General features: G+C 39.6%; 1 protein-coding gene across 4 annotated transcripts in view; it reads right to left on the bottom strand.

The window, feature by feature from the left end:
- LOC110451175 (cGMP-dependent protein kinase 1-like) overlaps positions 1–26,843 on the bottom strand; it is a 109,073-nt gene that overhangs the window by 21,406 nt on the left and 60,824 nt on the right. For all 4 annotated transcript variants that reach the window (XM_021499044.1, XM_021499045.1, XM_021499046.1 and 1 more), the window contains one exon: positions 5,880–5,943. In XM_021499044.1, coding sequence (XP_021354719.1) covers positions 5,880–5,943 — 64 coding nt within the window. The remainder of the gene's footprint in view (positions 1–5,879; positions 5,944–26,843) is intronic.

A 26,843-nucleotide genomic window follows, 5' to 3' on the forward strand; every position in this document is an offset into this window, starting at 1 on the left:
TTCTTGATTACCGCGATACAACTGTCTTTGATTATAAGGCGGGATGTTATCAGGGTCAATGGGTTAACTAGCCTCAGTAACAACGTCGGCTCATCATCAATCAGGATTCAAACCAGGGCCTCGCCGATATCAGGAGCCATCGACCTGTATCAGCAGCTATCAACATAACCGAATCTATCGAAAATTACCCCCAACATACACCGACATAGCAAAGAGGGCGTGGTTGCTCAAACCACGATATGGACATTCAAACTGTGATACATTGATGTGTTATATACAATGGTGAAGTGTGTCTGTAATACATTGTTGTGTTATATACAGTGGTGAAGTGTGTCTGTAATACATTGTTGTGTTATATACAGTGGTGAAGTGTGTCTGTAATACATTGTTGTGTTATATACAGTGGTGAAGTGTGTCTGTAATACATTGTTGTGTTATATACAGTGGTGAAGTGTGTCTGTAATACATTGTTGTGTTATATACAGTGGTGAAGTGTGTCTGTAATACATTGTTGTGTTATATACAGTGGTGAAGTGTGTCTGTAATACATTGTTGTGTTATATACAGTGGTGAAGTGTGTCTGTAATACATTGTTGTGTTATATACAGTGGTGAAGTGTGTCTGTAATACATTGTTGTGTTATATACAGTGGTGAAGTGTGTCTGTAATACATTGTTGTGTTATATACAGTGGTGAAGTGTGTCTGTAATACATTGTTGTGTTATATACAGTGGTGAAGTGTGTCTGTAATACATTGTTGTGTTATATACAGTGGTGAAGTGTGTCTGTAATACATTGTTGTGTTATATACAGTGGTGAAGTGTGTCTGTAATACATTGTTGTGTTATATACAGTGGTGAAGTGTGTCTGTAATACATTGTTGTGTTATATACAGTGGTGAAGTGTGTCTGTAATACATTGTTGTGTTATATACAGTGGTGAAGTGTGTCTGTAATACATTGTTGTGTTATATACAGTGGTGAAGTGTGTCTGTAATACATTGTTGTGTTATATACAGTGGTGAAGTGTGTCTGTAATACATTGTTGTGTTATATACAGTGGTGAAGTGTGTCTGTAATACATTGTTGTGTTATATACAGTGGTGAAGTGTGTCTGTAATACATTGTTGTGTTATATACAGTGGTGAAGTGTGTCTGTAATACATTGTTGTGTTATATACAGTGGTGAAGTGTGTCTGTAATACATTGTTGTGTTATATACAGTGGTGAAGTGTGTCTGTAATACATTGTTGTGTTATATACAATGGTGAAGTGTGTCTGTAATACATTGTTGTGTTATATACAGTGGTGAAGTGTGTCTGTAATACATTGTTGTGTTATAATACATTAGTAAAGTGTCGTGTTAACGACCACACAAGACAATAAGTACGATACTAATTATCACAATAGTAAGTGCGGTACTAATTATCACACGAGTATGTTGTGCGGTACTAATTATCACACGTGGTGTATACAGATCTCGTGTATACCGTCACACATGTTACACACTTGAGAATCTGGCGTACTGTGATGTAATAGAGAGACAGGTGAACAGACTCTTCAAGTTAAAACTAACATCATTTTCTTTGAAACAAACAAATACATCTTCTGCTGAGTAATTAAATTGTTCAAAAGTTACACAGCCGTGGTTTTATTGACACTTGAAACTTGTTTGAAAGTCTAAACGTATAGCTGTACTGACCACATGGCCACCGTTAATGGTATGGTAATATTGAGCGCTGATTAACACTTATAATCAAACGAAGGGTGACCTGTACATGTGTTGTTGGTTAGGAAAGTTCGATTTCATCAATAAAATTGAATCCTTTTAAACTTTGTAACTTATAAATTGCACAAAATTGTACTTTTACATTGATCTAAATAATTTAAATTCTTCTTTAATTATATTGGCCTGCATCCAGAGTGACTTATTTTGGATCGTGTATAAAACAGGCCTTATACAGTACTTATGTTTGGTTAGCCATCAACGTATTGTTGTAATTATTGGTGTTATTAATTGAAATGCATTGATCTAATTATCTTTCCGGCACAATCCAATCCCATATCTATTTTTCGTCAAACCATTTTTATTTGGAGTACAGTTACAAACATCATACAGTTCCTTTAATCTACATCGTCAATCGAAAAAACACGCTTTATTTTGTATTTTACTTCAAAGCACAATGTCGCCACTATTCATAAATACCAACGCATATTTGTTATATGCTAGAGAATGTCCTAAATGTTTATATTATATAACTTGTGTCTAAATTATTTTTATCAAATATGATATGTTCAAACAAACACAATGAGCAGCTAATTGTATTGCCGATAACACCTATGTCTTCAGAATCCAATCACGAGAATACAAAAACGCTGACATTGACCTTTGACCTATTCACGAACAACTTCACTTGAAAGCTTTTAGACCAGTGACCAAACGATAACGTAACTACATTTTGATGATCCAATAGGGCGGTAATCCTAAAAACCTAAGATTTTTTTTATTCAGGCTAAGAAAGAAAGAGTGAAAAATAATGGCACACACTGAAAGTCGAGGAGCCCAAAGATAAGAAAGGCGGGACAGTGTTGTCTTTGCTGTCTCCTACGGCGGTTTGTTCCGATAGTTTCCCGAGGAAAGTGGTTCAAGGAAATACAAGATTTACTGGAATGATACCAAAAGTTTCCAAAAGATTACATCAGGATAAGAGAGCGGAGGGAGCATGGTGCCGGATAGAGGCCAGTATATGATTATACGTGAAGTAAGAGGCCCGTAGCGTGATACCCAGCTATCTGACAAGGTGTCTTGTACCCTAAAATCAGCGGATCCCGCCGTCTATCACCGATACCAACAGTGCTAAATGTATGCCAATCTATTGAAATCAGTGGAAGCTGAGTCATGGTCCTGGGGAAGAGACCTGAGGAGATATTCAAACCCAAGCACCCGAACTCGCCTCTTCAACCTATCAAGGTTTAATTTGCTCGTTTAAACGAAATCCTTGCTAGTCAAGTGAAGATTGTTTACGAAATACCGTCAAGGAGAGACCGTTTTTATGTTGAATAATAAACCTGGCGATAAACCAGACCTAGTCGGTAAACACCTTGATTAGTTTTAAAGGTGATGTAATATAAGATGAAATACGAAACAAACAAAAAAATGGAGCTCTCAATAGACAGAACCTTGTGCAAAAGCAAAACACGAAGCAACACTGCCGTCCAAACGTCCGTACCTTACGCCATTTTAGCAACTGTAGCACAAATTACATCGAACTATTTGTTGTTGACACCCAGTCAAGTTTAGCATATGCCTTGAGACTATTACAAAGAACCGTTGTTTTATGCATCATGTTTTATCCTTGGTTGTGGCAAACATGTTTTGGAAGTGAAAACGCTTTTATTAATGTCGCAGTCCGCTATGAAATCCTGCTTGTTATTGAAAAACAAATATTTATCAGATAAACCTTGCACTTTATCATCTTTTTATAGCCATGTTTGTATTTCAGATATTAAATGCAACATCGGGCAATAACATTATAAACAGTTTCTGCAAAACTGGGTCAGTATATCTCGGAAACTTGAACGCCATCCAACCGGGGAATATAAGGCAAAGGTGCGTGAATCTCGCCAGCTTCTACATTAACTTTTAGAATTCTTCACTCTACTCCGAATAATATTTTATGTTGTTTATCTGTCAAAAACATATTATCTCATACAAAACAACATTTACATGCTGACATTTTACAAAACATTCTGTAGCGCATGGTCCAGTCTTCAGTCAATCGTAATCGGAACCTATGTGCGCTATCTGTTAAAACAATCTTCTTTGCGTCAAATCCTTCATTCCACTTCTCTACGGTACGCTCTTGTTTTATTTGTATCAGAGTGATTTTCAAAGCAGCTAGGCGACGAGCTCCATCATTCATCCAATTTAAAGTGCCGACTTTAGGTACTTTCCCCAAGTGAAGTTTCCCAATTCTGACCCAATATTTTCCCAATCGCAAAAAAAAAAAAAAAAAAAAAGGTATGCCTTCTTATAATTTGTTGTACAACGTTGTTAATTTTTTTGACAAATAGAAGTTTATTTAATTGGGCATTGAATTCAAGCTTCAAGTTTTGTTTACACATGATGTTGCTTGAGCGCGATCAAACAGAATTTCCCTAATATCATATATCCGTAACATGTCGTAAAATTCCCAATTCATTTACTGCGCGCAGTAAAATTCCCAACAAAAAAAGGCACCAGCCCTTTAGAAAAAAAGTAAAAAAAATCACTGTAAATGTCTTGTGTTTGCAAATGCCGTTTTCTATGTCCCTGTTGGGAGAGTATGAATGCCGTTTTCTATGTCCCTGTTGGGAGAGTATGAATGCTGTTTTCTATGTCCCTGTTGGGAGAATATGAATGCCGTTTTCTATGTCCCTGTTGGGAGAGTATGAATGCCGTTTTCTATGTCCCTGTTGGGAGAGTATGAATGCCGTTTTCTATGTCCCTGTTGGGAGAGTACATCTGTTGTAACTATTACCATCTATGTAACGACATACACGTTGGAGATATTTCTGATATTATTTTACGACGCCCCTGATTGATAATGCTATGTTTTTCTAAAAATCTAGCACTTTTGTCAATAACTAAAGAAAACGAATACCCAAGGATAAGTCTGTACTTCTCACCAATTAACCGTCGATAGAACAATATAACGTACGTGCTGATTTATACAATTAATTATAATCTGCGGCTTTGTATGTAAAACGTACGTGGTAGCATGCGAAGGCAGGTAATAAAACTATCGATATTTGTCACCAGATACAAATTGCTTATTCTATTGTTAATTAACGCAACCATCAAAGGAAGTTTGCCGCAGTATTGATAACACAAGCCCTAGTGACATTTTTTTATGGTTTTAGAGAATCTGATGGACAGACACATCAATCACATTTCAGTCGAACATCAACTTATTGATCAGAACCCCCTCCATCCCTCCTCATCTTTCAGGACTTGTTGGTACCACGCCCAGACACCGCGGTAACAGCCAGACTGTAGACAATTCCCATGGTATTATCGGGCCTTATCTTACGATGGTGAAGGAGATTTGTATCTCTAATTTGTTCTCCTTACTTAGACTGAGCAAGGTGAGAAGATACCGGGCAATGTGTAACAGACACATGGGTAGTGCTGAGAGGGGGTGCGAGATATAAGCTTTCGTGTGAAAAAATATACGAACATCTTCACAAAAACGACTCTTCAATAGAAAAAGTAAAATTCGGCAATATCATGTATGGGTAATAACTTAAAGAATATGAGATGAGGATTATTGAAAAAATGGGTGGAGGTTTCCAGGGGAACTCTAGATATGTGAATGTTTTTGTTTTGAAATGTACCAATTAGATACAAAGTGGAAAGGACCTAGAACAAGATGCCGACAAAAAAATATAAATCCGTTTAATCCTTAGTGTAATCCTTAATGGAAGCCCCGAATGTATCGGTAAACCTCGTAGGAATGTCTTTCACTTTCTCTTTGATTGTCCAATTTATTATCTACCACCGCGCATAAGCTTTTATCTATTAACATTGCTTAACTTATTTGTGGTAATGAAAATCTGCAGGAAGACGCCCGTGGACCCAAACTCCATTATATTTTTAAGTGTGCAAAATTATAAAATCCAGCAACAAATCTAATTAATTGAAGTTATAAAATTGTATTAGATCTGTTTCTCTCCCTTTCGGAGAACAATGCTATCATACTTCTAAAATTAAGTTGACCTTGAATTTTGCGAAAATGTTGAACATTTTGTTATAATAAATTTGGCTAATTCTGTAATTTGTGAACAGAAACTAAAGTAAATATAGACTAGTAAGTTAAACCATTGATAAAAACAACTTACCTCTTCGAGGACATCGGCGATTTTACTGAGCGACTCCTCGGGAAGATGTTTGAATGTTGGGACGCTGTAATGTAAAACGAGAGTGTAATCGGATGCTTCATTCTTATTTCATAGCAGAACCAGAGAAGTTTATCTACATCCAAAAGATTTCGACGATTTTTTCTAATTTTTGTTTTTATACAATGAAGCACTGTTTATTACCAAGTACATACATTATTAATAACTATAATGCAATATTTCGTGTAAAAAATCACACACAAACAAAGTAACTACAATATAAGAATTCAGGAGACATTTGAACGAAAGACATCTGTGACACTTCAATAACGAACATTTAAGGTAACTGAAATAATATCCAAACATGTATACGGAGTTGGTGTTTGAACTCACTTTTTGGCCACGCGTTCAAATCTGCGCCTAATGAGCCGATGGTCCACCTCGGTCACTCGCATGCCAGCCGTGATTGTACATAACGTAACAAAACCATAGCACAACCATAGATCCCCGAAACACAAAAAGTCCTGTCCCCGGGACTGTCCTTTACCCCGTATCTGTCCCCGGGACTGTCCTTTACCCCGGGACTGTCCTTTACCCCGTATCTGTCCCCGGGATTGTCCTTTACCCCGTATATGTCCCGGGCGTCCCCTTAACAACTGCTGCACAGTTAATCGTCTGTATCGGCACCGATAGTAAATCCAATAGTATATAGCTGTAGACTGCGGAGACTGAGGAGCGGGGCGCTGTATATACACCGGCAGATAACGGCTGTCGGGACCGTGCTAAGCAGGCAGGCATCAAAGTATATATTGAGATGCCTAAATTCACTGATAAATTGTGGTCTGGTGCTGAAGGTGAGAGGGCAACTCGGCCCGTGGGTTACGACTTTATATAAACACACTGGAGAAGGGGATAAGTGATGGAGAGAACCGTTCACTTATATCTCACTTCATGACCAAGTCATCATATACCTTATTCTTTTGTCAAATATTGATTCAAAATACTTTTTTGATAATTATTACGAGAAAGGTTATAAAATCACTAGAAGAGACTGTCTCTTAGGCTCCTAGTGTAGCACATTTGTAAGTACAGAGTGAGACAATACATAATTATATTAATACACGTTAGAAAGGCAGGTTCACGTGTAACTCAACCCGTTTGTTCTCCCTGACGAGCGTTATATACTTTGGCAATGGAATGCTTCATTATGCCAGGCAAACGTACTCGCAGTTTTGTCAACAATATTGTTACTGATGTTTTATTAAGATAAAAATGTGCAACAGGTACCTGTCATGATAACGATTTTATTAGATTTCCATTTCATCTCTCAGTTTCAACATCAGTGGAATGATACTATGTGCCAAGGCTGACGCAGGTAAGTGCAAATGATATGTGCGTTATAATTGATATTTAGCACAAACGTTACAAAATTCTGGATGGTAAAATTGTACAAACCCCAATACCATACAATAAACAACTGTAAAGCGACTGAATTTGTTTTTTGTAAAATGTAATACTGCATGAGTTACATTTCAATTGAGATTACTGATTACATTCGCGTCAAATTGTCCAACTATCACCAATGGTCCCAAACATCCAACTATCATCAAAAGTCCCCAAGCATCCATCTATCACCAATGGTCTTGCAACATCCAGCTATCACCAATGGTCTCTCAACATCCAGCTATCACTAATGGTCTCTCAACATCCAGCTATCACCAATGGTCTCTCAACATCCAACTATCACCAATGGTCCCCAACCTCCAACTATCACCAATGGTCCCCGACATCTAACTATCACCACTGGTGCCCCGACATCCAACTATCACCAATAGTCCCCGACATCCAACCATCACCAATGGCCCCCGACATCCAACTATCACCAGCGGTCCCCGACATCTAACTATCACCAATGGTCCACGACATCCAACTATCACCAATGGTCCCCCAACATCCAACTATCCCCAATGGTCCTCGACATCCAACTATCACCAACGGTCCCCGCACATTCAACTATCACCAATGGTCCCCGACATCCAACCATCACCAATGGTCCCCGACATCCAACTATCACCAGCGGTCCCCGACATCCAACTATCACCACTGGTGCCCCGACATCCAACTATCACCAATGGGCCCCGACATCCAACCATCACCAATGGTCCCCGACATCCAACTATCCCCAGCGGTCCCCGACATCCAACTATCACCACTGGTGCCCCGACATCTAACTATCACCAATGGTCCCCGACATCCAACTATTACCAATAGTCCCCGACATCCAACTATCACCGATGGTGCCCCGACATCCAACTATCACCGATGGTCCCCCAGCATCCAACTTTCACCGATGGCCCCGACATCCAACTATCACCAATAGTCCCCGACATCCAACTATCACAAATGGTCCCCAACATCCAGCTATCACCAATGGTCCCCGACATCCAACTATCACCAATGGTCCCCTACATCTAACTATCACCAATGGTCCCCGACATCCAACTACAGTTGGGGGATCGCACAACGTTACACGATGTGCGGTGTGCGCACGATGTGTGCACGGTGTGTGAACGGTGGGTGCACGATGGGCGAACGATAAAAAGCTGGACGATCATTGCTTTCGCACATCTGTGCGCACGATGGACGGACGTTGTGCGATAACAATTGTGGTTGGTGTAAATTGAGGAATGCCTTAACAATTTATACGGTTTCGTGTTTAAACATATAACCTTGATTTTTACGTATGTTTCTATAATCTAGCAACATCTATAAACTTATCTTTCTGTCTATCCATTCTTTTATTTAGAAATTGTGTTTTCTGTGTTTTTAAACAAAGTTAATCGACACATGTAAAATTACAACACAATCCCGTATACATGTAAACATAACCACTTTGTACATGTACCTGGACAGTAGCTTTCTCCCCGCCTGGGGCACTTACGTAACTCGTCGGGTAAGGCCGGGGGGGTGAAAATCCAGGTGAAGGGGAGCTAAAGACAAACGAATGCAAATAACAAATACTATTCATTACGGTCAAACGGTATCGCATATCAGCTCTGTGTGTCAGACACTGGTCAGGTAAAACTCCGGACACTCATAAAATTGTTATTTACCTGTTCTGTAACCTTGGAGCAAAACCCATTCTTGACAGCCTAACGGTCGCTTTAATACTGTGTAACACGCATTGTGAAATTGTATAATCTTGATTATTGTGATGAGAAATTACAAATATATACACAGTGTACGTTATCGCATACGAGCCTTCCGTATCTTTGTCATTCCGTAATTTTGATCTACAAATGATACCAAATCGTACAGTTGTACGGAGAGAAGCGCACAACGGGGCGAACGATTGCTAAATTGCACAGTTGTGCGCACCATGTGTGGACGATGTGCGGCCGGTGTGTGAACGATGTATACACGGTGTGCACACGCTATTTTTGGTGCGTTGTGCGGTCCCACAACTGAATCACCAATGGTCCTCGACATCCAACTATCACGAATGGTACCCCAACATCCAACTATCACCAATGGTCCCCAAACATCCAACTATCACCAATGGTCCCCCAACATCCAACTATCACAAATGGACCCCAACATCCAACTCTCACCAATGGTCCCCAGCATCCAACTATCACCACTGGTTCCCGACATCCAACTATAACCAATGCTCCCGACATCCAACTATTACCAATAGCCCCCGACATCACACTATCACCAATGGTGCCCGACATCCAACTATAACCAATGCTCCCGACATCCAACTATCACCAATGGGCCCCCCCCCCCCCCCATATTCAACTATCACCAATGGCCCCCAACATCCAACTATCACCAATGGTCTCTCAACATCGCAATATCACCAATGGTCCCCAACATCCAACTATCACCAATGGTTCCCGACATCCAACTATCACCAATGGTCCCGACATCCAACTATCACCAATAGCCCCCGACATCCAACTATCACCAATGGTTCCCAACATCCAACTATCACCAATGGTCCCCAACATCCAGCTATCACCAATGGTTCCCAACATCCAGCTATCACTAATGGTCCCCCAACATTCAACTATCACCAATGGTCCCCAACATCCAACTATCACCAATGGTCCCACGACATTCAGCTATCACCAATGGTCCCACAACATTCAGCTATCACCAATGGTCCTCACACATCCAATTATCATCACCAATGTTCCCAAACAACCAATTATTATCGATATTCCCAAACATCCAATTATAATCAATTAGTATCACCCCGCCCAATAGAGAGGATCATTCACTGGTTGTACCGAGGTAAACACTTCTGTCTCTAGGGTACACGTTACAGCCTATATCTGAGCTGGATATACATAGTCTAATGAGTACAGTAATATCCCCAATACCTTCATCTGACGACACAAGGTTACATGTAATGTCGTCACAGCACGTGCTAACACTTTTAAGGGTCGTCACGTTTCCTAGGTAATCAAAACCACAGTTAATAATGCTCATAACGTAAGATCTGTTTTGGCACATAACACATTCAGAACAATGGAACGATATGTACGCTAGCTCTTACTCCTAGGTCGTTCGCTCATTGCCGTGCATTGTTATATAACACATTATTGACTTGTGTCTTTAACCGTACGCCGACCCAATGTATCTCACCCACTGCTAATCTATGGCGACCTTGCTTTTTTTATTGGAATTTATACGAACACATCACGCCGAATGGTCCCCCTCCACGTGATCACACTGGATGGCCCCTCTCCACGTGGAAGGATTCTACGATCTGGTACAAGTGGGCCACCGCCTGTCTGTAGTGCAAGGTCATTACACAACAGGTGCCAAGTAGCGACACAGTTGTGTTACCTCATTGGTAGAACGGTGTTAGCATCCGTTACTTTTGGCAAATCGACCCAGTGATGAATTGGTTTAAAAAAACAACCCAGTCTCTTGGAAAAGTCAAAGTAACACAGACAGATGCCTACTGTAGGAAACAGACAATTAATGACGTAGATAAGGTGTGTGAATGGCACCGTCAGTGTGCGACATCTCATTGCACCTCTAAATCAGTCACCTACCTCAGGGTACAACCTAAGACGTCTGGAAATTTTACTCTTTTACAACTCTCTCGGATCCTGGACGGGCCGCTTCTGTGCTAGATGACGACGCCCTGATATTGGGGTACTAGCAATTAAATCCTCACCTGTCCGGCAGGTGTACAGGTTGTCGTAATATATATGGGGGAAAAAACACAGTACATTTCGGAAGAATTAAAAAAAAAAAATTTATGATGATGCATCTACAGCTTCGCTATGGCAGGATCTCGGATAACGTGTAGTGAAAACGAGGCTCGCGTGCGGTCCATATTTCCATCACATCGACCGAGAGTCAGGTGTGAGAAAATGTGCGCATCTCTTTTTTTCTGGTAAAACCTCCCAAATTATCTACGATATTGATGTTAAATCTTCACCGTAATGAAGGCAGATAGCCGAGCTGTGCAATAAAGATATGGGAAACCTATTCTAAAGATTAATGTACGGCCGTTTAAAATAAACAATGGACCATTGATGTCACAAACGTAATGTGCGCATATACATACTATAAAATGGTTGTGTACGATCGTACATACTACACAACGGTAACTAACGGTAATGTGCGGTCACACATAATACACAACGGTAATGTACGGTCACACATAATATCAAACGGTAATGTGCAGTCACACATAATAGCTAACGGTAATGTGCGGTCACAAACAGTACACAACGGTGATGTGCGGTTACACATAATACACAAGAGGCCCAATGGGCCTGAATCGCTGACCTGGTATTAATCTCACAAATAATATTTAAAGTGGACTAAAATACAGCTACAGGCAGACTATTAAAAGATTTAAACATATGACGCCTGTGACCTTGAATGTCGAACAAGGACATAAGGTTGAACAGAGTTTATAGTCCTCTAACCAAGCATGCTTCTGGCAAAATATCAATACCCTGGACCTTTTGGTTATACAGACCAAGTCATTTACAGATTTAAACATATATTGACCACTGTGACCTCGCATATGGCGAAGGTCGTTCATTTGAAAAAAACCTGGTAGTCCTTAATCCCAGCATGTTAATGGCCAAATATCATCATCCTAGGACTTTTGGTTATTAAAAAAATGTTGTTTAAAGGTTTTAAACATATTTGACCATTGTGACCTTGAATAATTGTCAAGGTCATTAATTTTAACAAACTTGGTAGCGCCTCATCCCAGCATTCTACAGGCCAAATATTATATCCCTCAGCCTCTTGGTTATTGAGAAGNCAACCAAGCATGCTTCTGGCAAAATATCAATACCCTTGACCTTTTGGTTATACAGACCAAGTCATTTACAGATTTAAACATATATTGACCACTGTGACCTCGCATATGGCGAAGGTCGTTCATTTGAAAAAAACCTGGTAGTCCTTAATCCCAGCATGTTAATGGCCAAATATCATCATCCTAGGACTTTTGGTTATTAAAAAAATGTTGTTTAAAGGTTTTAAACATATTTGACCATTGTGACCTTGAATAATTGTCAAGGTCATTAATTTTAACAAACTTGGTAGCGCCTCATCCCAGCATTCTACAGGCCAAATATTATATCCCTCAGCCTCTTGGTTATTGAGAAGTAGTTTTAAAGGTTTTAAACATATTTGACCCCTGTGAACTTGAAAATGGGTGAAAGTCTTTTGTTTTAACAAACTTGGTAGTCCTTCATCCAAGCATGATACTGGCCAAATATCATCACCCTTAGCCTTTTAGTTACTGAGAAGAAGTTGTTGAAAGGTATTTATCATATTTGACCCCTGTGACATTGAAAATAGATGAAGGTCATTCATTTGAACAAACTTGGTAGTCCTTCATCCAAGCATGATACTGGCCAAATATCATCACCCTTAGCCTTTTAGTTACTGAGAAGAAGTTGTTGAAAGGTATTTATCATATTTGACCCCTGTGACATTGAAAATAGATGAAGGTCATTCATTTGAACAAACTTGGTAGTCCTTCATCCAAGCATGATACTGGCCAAATATCATCACCCTTAGCCTTTTAGTTACTGAGAAGAAGTTGTTGAAAGGTATTTATCATATTTGACCCCTGTGACATTGAAAATAGATGAAGGTCATTCATTTGAACAAACTTACTAGCCCTTCATCCAAGCATGTGACTGGCCAAATATCATCATCCAAGGCCTTTTGGTTATTGAGAAGAAGTTGTTTAAAGGTTTTTAACATGTTTGACCATTGTGACCTTGAAAATAGATGCAGGTCATTCGTTTGAACAAACTTGGTAGCCCTACATCACAGCATGTTACTGGCCAAATAACATTATCCTTTCCCTCTAGGGTATTCAGAAGAAGTTGTTTAAAGGTTTTAAACATATTTGACCCCTGTGACCTTGAAAATGTGTGAAGATCATTTGTTTGAAAAACTTGGTAGCCCTTCATTTCAGCATGTTACTGGCCAAATATCATCACCCTAGGCGTTTTGGTTATTCAGAAGAAGTCGTTCAAATATTTTAACATATTTGACCCTTGTGACATTGAAAATGGATGAAGGTCATTTGTTTTAACAAACTTGGTAGCTCTTCATCCAAGCATGTCACTGGCCAAATATCATCACCCTAGGCCTCTTGGTTCTTCTAAGAAGTCGTTCAAAGATTTTAACGTATTTGACCCCTGTGACCTTGAAAATGGATGAAGGTCATTCATTTGAACAAACTTTGTAGCCCTTGATTCCAGGATGCTACTGACCAAATATCATCATCCAAGGCTGTTTGGTTAATGAGAAGAAGATGTTTTAAAGATTTTAAACATATTTGACCCCTGTGACCTTGGAAATATGAGAAGGTCATTTGTTTGAACAAACTTGGTAGCCCTTCATCCCAGCATGTTACTGGCCAAATATCATCACCCTAGGCCTTTTGGTTACTGAAAAGAAGTTTTTTAAGTAAAAAGTTGACGCCAGACAGACGGACGACGGACGACAGACGTCAGACGACGGACGGACGACGGACGACGGACGCCGCACCATGGCACATACCTTTCGGGCAGGTGAGCTAATAACGGTAATGTGCGGTTATACATATTATAAAACGGTAATGTGCGGTCACAAACAATACATAACGGTAATGTGCGGTTATACATATTATAAAACGGTAATGTGCGGTCACAAACAATACATAACGGTAATGTGCGGTCACAAACAATAAATAACGGTAATGTGCGGTCACAAACAATACATAACGGTAATGTGCGGTTATACATATTATAAAACGGTAATGTGCGGTCACAAACAATACATAACGGTAGTGTGCGGTCACAAACAATAAATAACGGTAATGTGCGGTCACAAACAATACATAACGGTAATGTGCGGTTATACATATTATAAAACGGTAATGTGCGGTCACAAACAATACATAACGGTAGTGTGCGGTCACAAACAATGCACAACGGTAATGTGCGGCTACACATAATAGCTAACGGTAATTTGCAGTCACACATAATAGCTAACGGTAATGTGTGGTCACAAATATACGGTAATGTGCGGTCACAAATAATACACAACGGTAATAAGCGGTGACACATAATACAACAACGGTAATGTGCGGTTATACATATTATAAAACGATAACGTGCAGTCACACATAACAGCTAACGGTAATGTGCGGTCACAAATATACGGTAATGTGCGGTCACAAATAATACACAACGGTAATAAGCGGTCACACATAATACAACAACGATAATGTGCGGTTATACATATTATAAAACGGTAACGTGTGGTCATGCATAATACACAACGGTAATGTGCGGTTATTCATTCGTTTGAACAAACTTGGTAGCACTACATCACAGCATGTTACTGGCCAAATAACATTATCCTTTCCCTCTAGGTTATTCAGAAGAAGTTGTTTAATGTTTTTCACATATTTGACCCCTGTGCCCTTGAATACAGGTGAAGGTCATTCATTTGAACAAAATTGATAGCCCTTTACCCTAGCATGCTACTGGCCAAATATCCTCTCCCTGGGCAGTTTGGTTATCGAGAAGAAGATGTTTAAAACAAGAGGCCCAATGGGCCTGCATCGCTCACCTGGTATAAATCTCACACTTGTAACCTTAAAAGTGATCTAAAATACACCTACAGGCAAAATATCAGTATTTATAATAAACATTCATTCAAAAAGCATGTTACTGGCCAAATAACATTATCCTTTCCCTCTAGGGTATTCAGAAGAAGTTGTTTAATGTTTTTCACATATTTGACCCCTGTGCCCTTGAATACAGGTGAAGGTCATTCATTTGAACAAAATTGATAGCCCTTTACCCTAGCATGCTACTGGCCAAATATCCTCTCCCTGGGCAGTTTGGTTATTGAGAAGAAGTTGGTTGAAGATTTTAAGACATCTGACCCCAGTGACCTTGAAAGTTGGTCAAGGTCATTCATTTGAACAAAATTGATAGCCCTTTACCCTAGCATGCTACTGGCCAAATATCATCACCCTGTGCATTTTGGTTATTCAAACGAAGTTGTTTAATGTTTTTAACATATTTGACCCCTGTGGCCTTGAAAATAGATGAAGGTCATTCGTTTGAACAAACTTGGCAGCCCTACATCACAGCATGTTACTGGCCAAATAACATTATCCTTTCCCTCTAGGTTATTCAGAAGAAGTTGTTTAAAGGTTTTAAACATATTTGACCATTGTGACCTTGAAAATAGATGCAGGTCATTCGTTTGAGCAAAATTTGTAGCCCTGCATCACAGCATGTTACTGGCCAAATAACATTATCCTTTCCCTCTAGGGTATTCAGAAGAAGTTGTTTAATGTTTTTAACATATTTGACCCCTGTGACCTTGAATATAATTGAAGGTCATTCATTTGAACAAAATTGATAGCCCTTTACCCTAGCATGCTACTGGCCAAATATCCTCTCCCTGGGCAGTTTGGTTATTGAGAAGAAGTTGTTTGAAGATTTTAAGTCATCTGACCCCAGTGACCTTGAAAGTTGGTCAAGGTCATTCATTTGAACAAAATTGATAGCCCTTTACCCTAGCATGCTACTGGCCAAATATCCTCTCCCTGGGCAGTTTGGTTATTGAGAAGAAGTTGTTTACATATTATAAAACGGTAACGTGTAGTCACACATAATAGCTAACGGTAATGGGCGGTCACAAATATACGGTAAAGTGCGGTCACAAATAATACACAACGGTAATATGCGGTCATACATGTACGGTCATTCATTTGAACAAACTTGTTAGCCCTTCATCCCAGCATGCTGCAGACTTAATATCAGTACCCTGGGCATTTTGGTTATTGAGAAGAAGTTGTTTGAAGATTTTAAGACATCTGACCCCAGTGACCTTGAAAGTTGGTCAAGGTCATTCATTTGAACAAACTTTGTAGCCCTTGGATCCCAGCATGCTAAAGGCCTAAAATCAGTACCCTGGACATTTTGGTTATTGAGAAGAAATTGTTTGAAGATTTTAAATATATTTGAACAAACTTGTTAGCCCTTAATCCCAGCATGCTGCAGACCCAATATCAGTACCCTGGGCATTTTGGTTATTGAGAGGAAATTGTTTGAAGATTTTTAAGACATCTGACCGCAGTGACCTTGAAAGGTGGTCAAGGTCATTCATTCGAACAAACTTGGTAGCGCTTCATCCCAGCATGCTGCAGACCCAATATCAGTACCCTGGGCATTTTGGTTATTGAGAAGAAGTTGTTTGAAGATTTTACGACATTTGACCCTGTGACCTTGAAAGTTGGTCAAGGTCATTCATTTGAACAAACTTTGTAGCCCTTGGATCCTAGCATGCTAAAGGCCTAAAATCAGTACCCTGGGCATTTTGGTTATTGAGAAGAAGTTGTTTGAAGATTTTAAGACATCTGCCCCCAGTGACCTTGAAAGTTGGTCAAGGTCATTCATTTGAACAAACTTTGTAGCCCTTGGATCCTAGCATGCTAAAGGCCTAAAATCAGTACCCTGGGCATTTTGGTTATTGAGAAGAAGTTGTTTGAAGATTTTAAGACATCTGACACCAGTGACCTTGAAAGTTGGTCAAGGTCATTCATTTGAACAAACTTGGTAGCCCTTGATCCCAGCATGCTACTGACTAAATATCATCTTCCTAGGCCTTTTGGTTATTGAGAAGAAGTTGTTTAAAGCAAAAAGTTGACGCCGGACAGACGGACGCCGGACGGGCGGACGGACGGACGACGGATGTCGCACCATAACATTAGCTCACTTGCCCTTCGGGCAGGTTAGCTAAAAATTAACATATTTGACCCCTGCGACCTTGAAAATAGGTGAAGGTCATTAATTTTAGCAAAACTTTGTAGCCCTTCATCCAAGTTTGCTACTGGCCAAATATCGACACCCTAGGCCTTTCGGTTATTAAGAAGTCGTTTAAAGTAAAATATTGACGCCGGACGCCGGGCGGACGGACGACGTACGAACGACGGACGCCGCACCACGGCATAAGCTTCGTGCCAGGTGAGCTAAAAACGGTAACGGGTGGTCATGCATAATACACAACGGTAATATGCGGTCATACATGTACATAATACACAACGGTAATGTGCGGTTATACATGTACATAATACACAACGGTAATGTGCGGTTATACACAACGGTAATGTGAGGTTTTACATAATACACAACAGTAATGTGCGGTCGTATGTGATATTTAAAATTAAGATGCAGTCGTATATCACATACGACGGTAGTGTGCAGTTTTACATAATATACGTAGAAATGGCATGAAAAAATCAAGAAATACAATCATAGGTCCAGATCCCCCCAGTAGATATATATACACCGAGATGAGTGGTTTTATCTCCATCGGCGTTAATGGGGCTTTTCTCTGACCCTGAATATCTGTATCTTCTGGATCTTAACTACTTCACGGGTTTTTGTTGTAGCTGTTTGAGAACAGGTATGATAAACTGAAGTAGCGCTGAACAAGCAGTACTCGGCTTGGTGTGATTTGGGTTGCGCAACGTACATATTTACCAAAATACATCTTGATGCATTTTACCCGTTACGATTTCACAACGCACCGAAATAACGAAATAATGTCTGTAGCCGAGCAACCTTGCTCCATTATTTGTTAGGGGTTTTTTTAACACGGAGAAAACTTACTAAGAAAGTTTGAGATGTGAAATGAGAGAGTATCAAGATAAATATGGTAACACGATCTGGACATTAGACAAACATGACCTTAGACAAAACTGTATATTTCGGGTGAGGTCATTTTCGCGCTTGTGAAGTTGTAAAACATTTGTATAGTGCTTTATCATTAATATGTTGGCGCGTGTATGTTTTCGCCTATAGCAAACATGATATCGAAAAACGTGTTTCCACTGTTTTCCATGTCTAAATGTGTTTTTGGTATACAGAGTTTGAATGGTCAAAATGTGCATTTGGTTTGAATGTTAGTTTTGAACCATTAAAACTTATTTCTGTATATTGTATTTGAATCAAAACGTACATTGCTATACTCTATTTTAAAGTATTTTAATGATTATACACATATCATTGTTAAAAACCACCACCAAATTCCTCGCGGCATCGCTTGACCTTATCAAACGTGACTAGATCAGAGGGAACATTTATCGTAGAATCTAAACCGGGACTCTGACCAGTTACATGTAGCTGTGAACTATACGCACTAGATGGTCAGGGGCAGTCGGTCAGTGCTAGTTCTATTTTGGCAGGAACACCGAGTACTGTCTACCGAAGCTTGTCAAGTGTTGGCAGTAATGGCCTGGTCAGTGCAAATGGAGAATTGTCATGACTGTAACGTACGGAAAAATAAATATGAACCAATGAAAACAACGGATGGGTACCGTGTAAACAGGAAATCCTCCACCCTGTCTTCCCTGTAACACGAACTTCAAAGGGCACGGGACCCTCACCAATAAAGTAGGTTTGTGTGTATACCGTCTACTATTACAGCGATAAAGCCAATTGGTATCGACAGAGAATCAACAGAACTATGTAAATATTGTTTAAACGTTTATGTGGAGAAAAATCCCAAAATGTCACACATAGTGTTCGCATGACATGGCGTCAATCAAGAGGAGACAACTCTATTAAGAGTTCTGACACTCTTAATATCTATATGTTCATGACGTCAAACCAATCGTTTTTGCGTCTTCCTGTCTCAGATCCTACACATTCCCTGTCGCGACACAAACTCATTTTCAGGTTCCAGCTGTATCATGTTTATTTGAACGGCGATCTATAAACACGGATTGTAATAGCCCACCACGGTAGTTGCAGTTGGTATATGCGTCAGAGAAGATTCCACTATTGTCTAAACGGTGCTTGAGCAACGGGATTGTTGTGTTGTTTTATGGCGTTTTTATTCCTCTGTATCAGTTAGCTCGAATTGATTGTTTGTCTTTAATACACATTTTATCACCAAGGCACCCAGCAGTGTTCCGACACAGTTGTATCTATAATCCTTGGTAATCATAAACATCCAAAACCACATCAAACGCAGACAACCTTTACTCGTGCAACGCATTCATAAATTGATTTTATTTTATTTTGGTAAACAGCATACTATATTGTTTTCTTTTACTGATCTATATAATTATCAAAAACAGAAGTATAAACCGGGGGTGTTCTTACCGCCAATCAACCAATTTAGGATATAAACAAATACACCTGTTGTTAGGACTTCCCATAGGACGGTATAGTGCGTATTTGTATAAACATGTGTTACATAATACACTCGTTTTATACAGCATTGTTTATCATATCTTGAAATCAACTATTTTCTGCTGTGTTCCAATTTACCAATAAGGAATCGATGCATCTGTCTAAACAACGTTACATTGCACACGTACTGAATAGTCAGGTGACCATGCACCATTATCGTCCAATCAGAGATATTGACTATACTGATAACGTCAATTTGATTGTGTTGTCCGATGAAAAAGTCCCGACACAGCGTAAATGTTTCAGTGATCGCTGACAATCTCCTGACGTTTTGGAAAATATCAGCAGAAGTTCAATGGGATCTTGTTGATAACTATAAATATATATCTTACTCATACGTCAATTTTTCTTACATTTTCTAACTCGTAAAAAATCAGAATCATATGTCATACTTATGAAATGTATATATATGTTTAACTCTGTTCAACGGGGGACCATTAAATACAAAGGTCAATTTCTGCGCAGCAACCGCAGTACCTAACGCTGTCTAACTACAAACGGTAAATGCAATTTTCGTTTTTGTTCGCTCCTGTTTTCCTGCAGAGGATGTATAGCACGGCGTAAGGTCACAGCTGTACATAGCCTACGATTAACGTGTAACAGTGATTAATACACACGTCATATCATAGAACAAAAGAAGCAAAAGAAACCGAATTTGTTTTAATCCAGAGTTTTGTTAACGTATCCCCTACAAAGAGCTAAGGTTACACCAAGTGCATGTCTGTGTCTGGCAATGGTCTACTCTTACATCAACAGCACTAAAGCAACTTTGATCAGAGGGTTGTAAGTTTTCTAATCACTCAATACATTTACAAATCAAACGTTCTGAGTAACAACGGAACCCACATTACCAATGTTTGCCCACACTCCAAGGTCGATGTCTGCCGTCAGTAGCCATGAACCTATGAACTGCACCAACGAGCGCTGGCGAGAGACACGGACCCCACACCTGGTGATGGAGCAGTTATTGTGTGCATCTTTTTAAAGTTTGATGAATATGTGCTGACCACGTGTTTTGACCATGTTGTCGCGGTGTGTGGTAGGGAGCGTCCAGTATCTCAAGCGCGTCAATATCTAAATGTATCAATTAAGATTCTTATCTTTATTTCCCAAATAGACACGCAACATAAATACCCGATAACGATATCACGTGCTAGTGGGCCAAACACGTGTATCTTGTCTCACACGCGCCGAAAGTGTTTTTATTTCAACTGTTTTGATGTAAGGTTTTTAATAACATGAGTTGAATGTGTTTTTATTTAGTTCGTTTGATGTTTTTCTATGTGTTTTTATCCAAATGTTTTCGATACGGATCTCTGAAGAAGCATGTTGATATTCCCAAGCAATCAGGTTTAAAATCAAATCAAACTGACGAAAGTGCTTTCCTGTTCTGAATTTAACATCTCAAGAAGTATTTATAAATTGCAACATGAACCTTTTATTATTTTCGGTGCTTATGCATACGTGGTGCTTGTCCTTTCCGTGACGGATATTGCTACGTTACAATATCTTTGCTAATTGCACACCACTTCCGGTCTGAGCTGAGTGTCCGCCAATAGACCACCTGATCCCACTAATACGGACGGGGAAAAGCAGTTCCAAAGATTGGCCGTAGTCCAGAGGTAGATAGCCGCGGACATGATGGTGTGTAGTGGACCACTGACTAATCCGTTCGTCAGCTATTCACGGCAGAAACACATTATAACATGCCTACTTAAAGCCTAAGTTATTTACTCAGGTGGAATCGCTTATTTTTTCAAGTTCCATATCTCCATTTTCAAAGAGGAAAACAAATTTGGCCTTGAGGTAGCAAGAAAAGTCATCAATTTCCATATAAATGTCAGACATGTGTATGTATAGCAACGTATAATACAGCACAACAACACAACAACAACAACCCATTGACCGCAGGGTTAACAGCTTACAGGGCTAAGTTGATCTTAATATAATGAGATTAATTAGATTATCTCTCCGCCTAACATTCTCCTACCATATCATCAATCAATACTATACATTTATATACTATGACGTACTAAGGATAAAGCGTCTAGTTGGTAAATGGTTTCAACAGTAAATACAGCGAACAACTAAATCAACAGTAAAAAAACATGTAGACACAGTATACTATGGCCTAATATAAGCTATAAGCTCTTGTTTTCCAATCCCACTAACATTTAATGGGTATAATAACCTTGCCTGACGGTTCAATAAAACACTGTTTAAACTAACCTAACTCAATCCCAAACAGCGGCCTTTAGCTCCAATTCCGTTTGAAATTTGCGATATCTTGACCATCCCAGTTTAGGAAACATGGACAGTCACACGGTTTACCGATACCGAGTGTCACGTTGCTTCTGTGACATGTAGGACTAGACCAATAGACAAGTTGTGATGACATAAAATGAAGGTTTTCCCGCATAAAAGGAAAAGAAAATTACGAAGCAATCTCTACAAACGATTTTTGGGTTGTTTTGAGTAATAGGGTTGCATAGGCAGATCAACGGTTATGTTTTCTTTGGGTAAACAGAAGGCACTTCGAGTTAATCTAGCACAATGCATGACAACACAAATAGTTGCTTGCGAGTAACTTTCTAGCGGACGAGGACTGTAGATTTCTGGTCAAAAATCTGCCGAAGAATGTTCGGGGTCTAAGGAATCCTAAGAACATGACCCTAGTCGTCGTGAGGGAGCTGGGGTTGAGGAAGATTGGGCATCCTCTTGGTTATCGATCGGAGTGGGAGAGGTACTGGAACCAAACGTCGAAGAGAAGTGGACAGAGCAACCCTGGAGATCCGCAATCTCAAGAGAGTTGCTGGAAAGGGGTTCAGAATGGAGCTCGCTAATGACACCGACGGTTGAGCAGCGATAACAACAGCCTTTCTTGGGTACATATTTTAGTATATGTGTTAAAAAAACAAGCTAGCTTTGAAAGGTCAATGTCAAACACAGCAGTAGGAAATTTGACAAAAAAATATCAAATGATCCTTTTGGTGTTGACATGACTTTCGATCCAAAACATAAGAGAAGAAAGGAAAGAAAAGACCAAAGAATGACAGAGCTAACGACGACTTAAAGATTGTTGAGTACCCAGATCCACCTGTTATATTGTGTAGTAAATGTTTAATTTGTCGGTCTTCCCTTTTGCATGTTTCTAGTGATTGTTTTCTCATATCTGTTTGATTGATACTCTTGTCAACGCTACTGTGTATATCATCATTCATTTATAAGATCGAATTTATCCCGAGAGCGAATCTTAATACAAAGCATACTACATGTACATATAGTCATTACTTGTGATATGCGAATTAACGGCAGTATGAACGCATATTCTATGGTGAGCGTGAACGGCGCCATATTTGAAACCAGTATCAATCCGCAGAACCCGTTTTTCACTGCGTATACGCTAATTTATACGCAGTCATGGTTTACTAAGATGCAGAAGGGAGACATGTAAATAAAGAACAACTAAAGTAGGAACCTCCTTGTTCAGAGCAGGAACTGATACGTTCTTCTTGAGATGCCATAACAACGTTTTACTGTCAAAATTCAAAGATGGCCGCCTGGCAGACGACGGAAAGACAATGGATCAGGGATGATATGGCCACCATATGGTGATTGTTGGCTAAATTAATATTAAGGCACAGAGAGTGAGAATATGAATGTCTTGAAAGCTAAGATATTGGTAAAAATATTATTTTCCATCACATGGCTCACCCAAGTACTATGTCATACGGCCATGTCATAAATGTGGTATTACACACGTGTAATAAACCCTGAAGGTGCTGCGATTGGTCAAAACCTTAGATATATTCCTATGCCACAACTTTAATTAAAAAACCCATCTGAAACAACTTTGCATTGCGCGAAACGACAAAACTGTAATCGGAGTACTTCGGTTTTGAGTCAGCTGATAACACATACTTGTGTTTGATTTTTTTTTTAAATTATGAAAGTTATGCGATAAATAGAATCTTACATTTGTGCTCATATAATATTGAATTTATTAAACTCGTTCAATAAATCCCATATGACATGGACACTTATGTTAGATCCTCTATATATCACAGTATTTTTGTTTAAACCCAAGACGACCACCATACAGTGTCTGGTAAGCACGGAGATAAATCGTGATTTTGTCCGGAATGCCCGCATCTTTCTAACATTTGCGCCTAAAACCCACCTGACTATTCTATACACGCTAAACGCTTATTTTGAAATATGTGTAAATTGTAGTTATTGTACAAGGCATGCTTTTCATGATAAATGTAAACATGACAGAACATCTATTTTTGTAGAATTATGATCACGTTAACGGGCTGTGATATCTGATGACATATCTCTACAGGTTGTCCTCGTGTCTGGAGCCGACCTTCATTTCACATCAAAGGATGCACTGGTGCGCAATTCGTTTACACAACTGGTAAACATCAGGATGAGGCTAGGGTGCACAACTGTTGTCCGCTTTCATGTGTAGCATCACCAACACTTCATTATCCGTGATTTGCGACAGCATTAAGAGCGGAATCCTCCGAACAGGTGCACCTTTACATTGACTGGTGCCGTCGTAAAGAATGCGTGTGTTTCCGGAACCCTCGTCAATAACGCGAAACGGTAAACCCGGCACCACGAAATAGAGGGGCCAAGGACGCCCTCAGGACAACTGACACGTGAAACATTGCCATTGTCCATGGCATGACCTTCAGCGATAATTTTTATATCATATTGATATAAACCAAGTTAATTTCATTAAGAATTGTGGGGTATGGTTTTATCAAATCGACTGTTTCGCAATATCTATCTTCAATAAACGTGTAAGATGAAAAGTATCAAATTATGACCAAACAACCGAAATTAAGTTACATTTGAGAATTGTTCATTTAGATGGATGATCAGCAGGTTTAGGTACTTTTGGTAAAAGTTTATTTCAATAGGGACGGGATACGAAGTATTTAACATATGCATGCAGTTTCTCTGAAAGCCGACGAAACCAAAAGTTTATATTGAAACAGCATCACAGCTACTGATGAACCTGTCGATAAGACCGTGTGTATCGGATGTGATTCTACCAGCACTCGGAGCTATAGGTACCGGGGATGAGTCACACCTTCCCGCGTAATCGCTTACACAGTATTTATAGATTCTATAGATCTCTGGGGTTACTATACACGGATGAAAGAGCGCATATAATATTTATTAATATCAGACTGGCGGGGAAGATTTTGGAAAATTGATCGCATAAATGTTGTTCTTTATGATGATTGCCGGGTCAATGCTTGGGTTAGCTTGTAAATATTATTCCTGATGTTCACAGAAAGTTTGGTTTATAGTGTCGATTGTTTTTGTAAACGAGTTCATATAAAAGCAACATATCGTAAAGAGCGCTAAAGTGTATGCACCTGTTCCCCATACCCGCGGCAGACGGGCGGATTGCGCTCCAACATAAAACAACGTGGCAATGTTTACATTAATTGAAATGGGAAAATGAAAAATGATCAATTACAGGGGTGTTTTTCATTACCAGTGTAATTACGGGGAGCCTTTCAAGTTGCACCGTTATGTAAGCCCGGTATTCATGCATTCTCGGATTCTCCAATTGGAGATAAACTACGACGGGAAAGGTAAGATGAGTTCTACAATCAATATGTAAAGAGCGCCACCTGTTGCGACAGGGAAGACAATTCAGCGAACATCCGCTCATCACATACCTCCATGAATGTGGACCGATTAAGCACTTAAGAGTCCTTTGTACATATATTCTAGTGAAAATAAACTAATCACAAAACTCTCAACATTGCTTTGGTTAGTTCTGTAGGCACACGGTAGCTCTCTGCCTGTTGTCACCAATATAATGCTCATCCAACAAGCGAGATTCACCTAATTCTAGCTACATTCCTTCAACAATCAAGATAGGTTAAATCGGTTCATCGTTCAAGCCTCCGACAAGCAGAATCTGTTCATCGTTCTAGCCTCCGACGAGCAGGATTGGTTAATTGTTCAAACCTCCGACTATTAGGATTTGTTAATTGTTTTAGCCTCCAACAAGCAAAATTGGCTAATTGTTCAAACCCCCGATAAGTAGGATTTGTTCATTGTTTTAGCCTCCGACAAATAGGATTGGTTCATTGTTCAAGCCTCCGACAAGCAGAATCTGTTCATTGTTCTAGCCTCTGACGAGCAGGATTGGTTAATTGTTCAAACCTCCGATAAGTAGGATTTGTTAATTGTTTTAGTCTCTCACATGTAGGATTGGTTCATTGTGCAAGCCTCCGACAAGAAGAATCTGTTCATTATTCTAGCCTCCAACAAGCAGAATTGGCTAATTGTTCAAACCTCCGATAAGTAGGATTTGTTAATTGTTTTAACCTCCGACAAGTAGGATTGGTTCATTGTTCAAGCCTCCGACGAATAGAATTGGTTCATTGTTCTAGCCTCCGACAAGCAGAATTAGCTAATTGTTCAAACCTCCGATAAGTAGGATTTGTTCATTGTTTAGCCTCCGACAAGTAGGATTGGTTCATTGTTCAAGCCTCCGACGAATATAATTGGTTAATTGTTCTAGCCTCCTACAAGCAGAATTGGCTAATTGTTCAAACCTCCGATAAGTAGGATTTGTTCATTGTTCAATCCTCCGACGATTAGAATTGGTTAATTGTTCTAGCCTCCTACAAGCAGAATAGGCTAATTGTTCAAACCTCCGATAAGTAGGATTTGTTCATTGTTCAAGCCTCCGACGAATAGAATTGGTTAATTGTTCTAGCCTCCGACAAACAGAATTGATTTATTGTTCAAACCTCCGACAAGTAGGATTGGTTCATTGTTCAAGCCGCCGATAAGTAGGATTGGTTCATTGTTCAAGCCGCCGATAAGTAGGATGTGTTCATTGTTTAAGCCTCCGACAAGTAGGATGTGTTCATTGTTTTAGCCTCCGACGAATATAATTGGTTAATGGTTCTAGCCTCCGACAAACAGAATTGGTTCATTGTTCAAACCTCCAACAAGTAGGATTGGTTCATTGTTTTAGCCTCCGATAAGTAGGATGTGTTCATTGTTTTAGCCTCCGACAAGTAGAATTGGTTCATTGTTCAAGCCTCCGACGAGTAGGATTTGTGCACTGTTCGATAAACCAACGAGCTGGTGAATAATTGTTGTTTAATCGTACTATACATGCAGTATTGGTTTATTGTTCAATCCTCTTAAA

The sequence above is a fragment of the Mizuhopecten yessoensis genome, unplaced genomic scaffold, assembly GCF_002113885.1.
Source record: "Mizuhopecten yessoensis strain PY_sf001 unplaced genomic scaffold, ASM211388v2 scaffold5859, whole genome shotgun sequence".
In the NCBI taxonomy this organism is placed as follows: domain Eukaryota; kingdom Metazoa; phylum Mollusca; class Bivalvia; order Pectinida; family Pectinidae; genus Mizuhopecten; species Mizuhopecten yessoensis.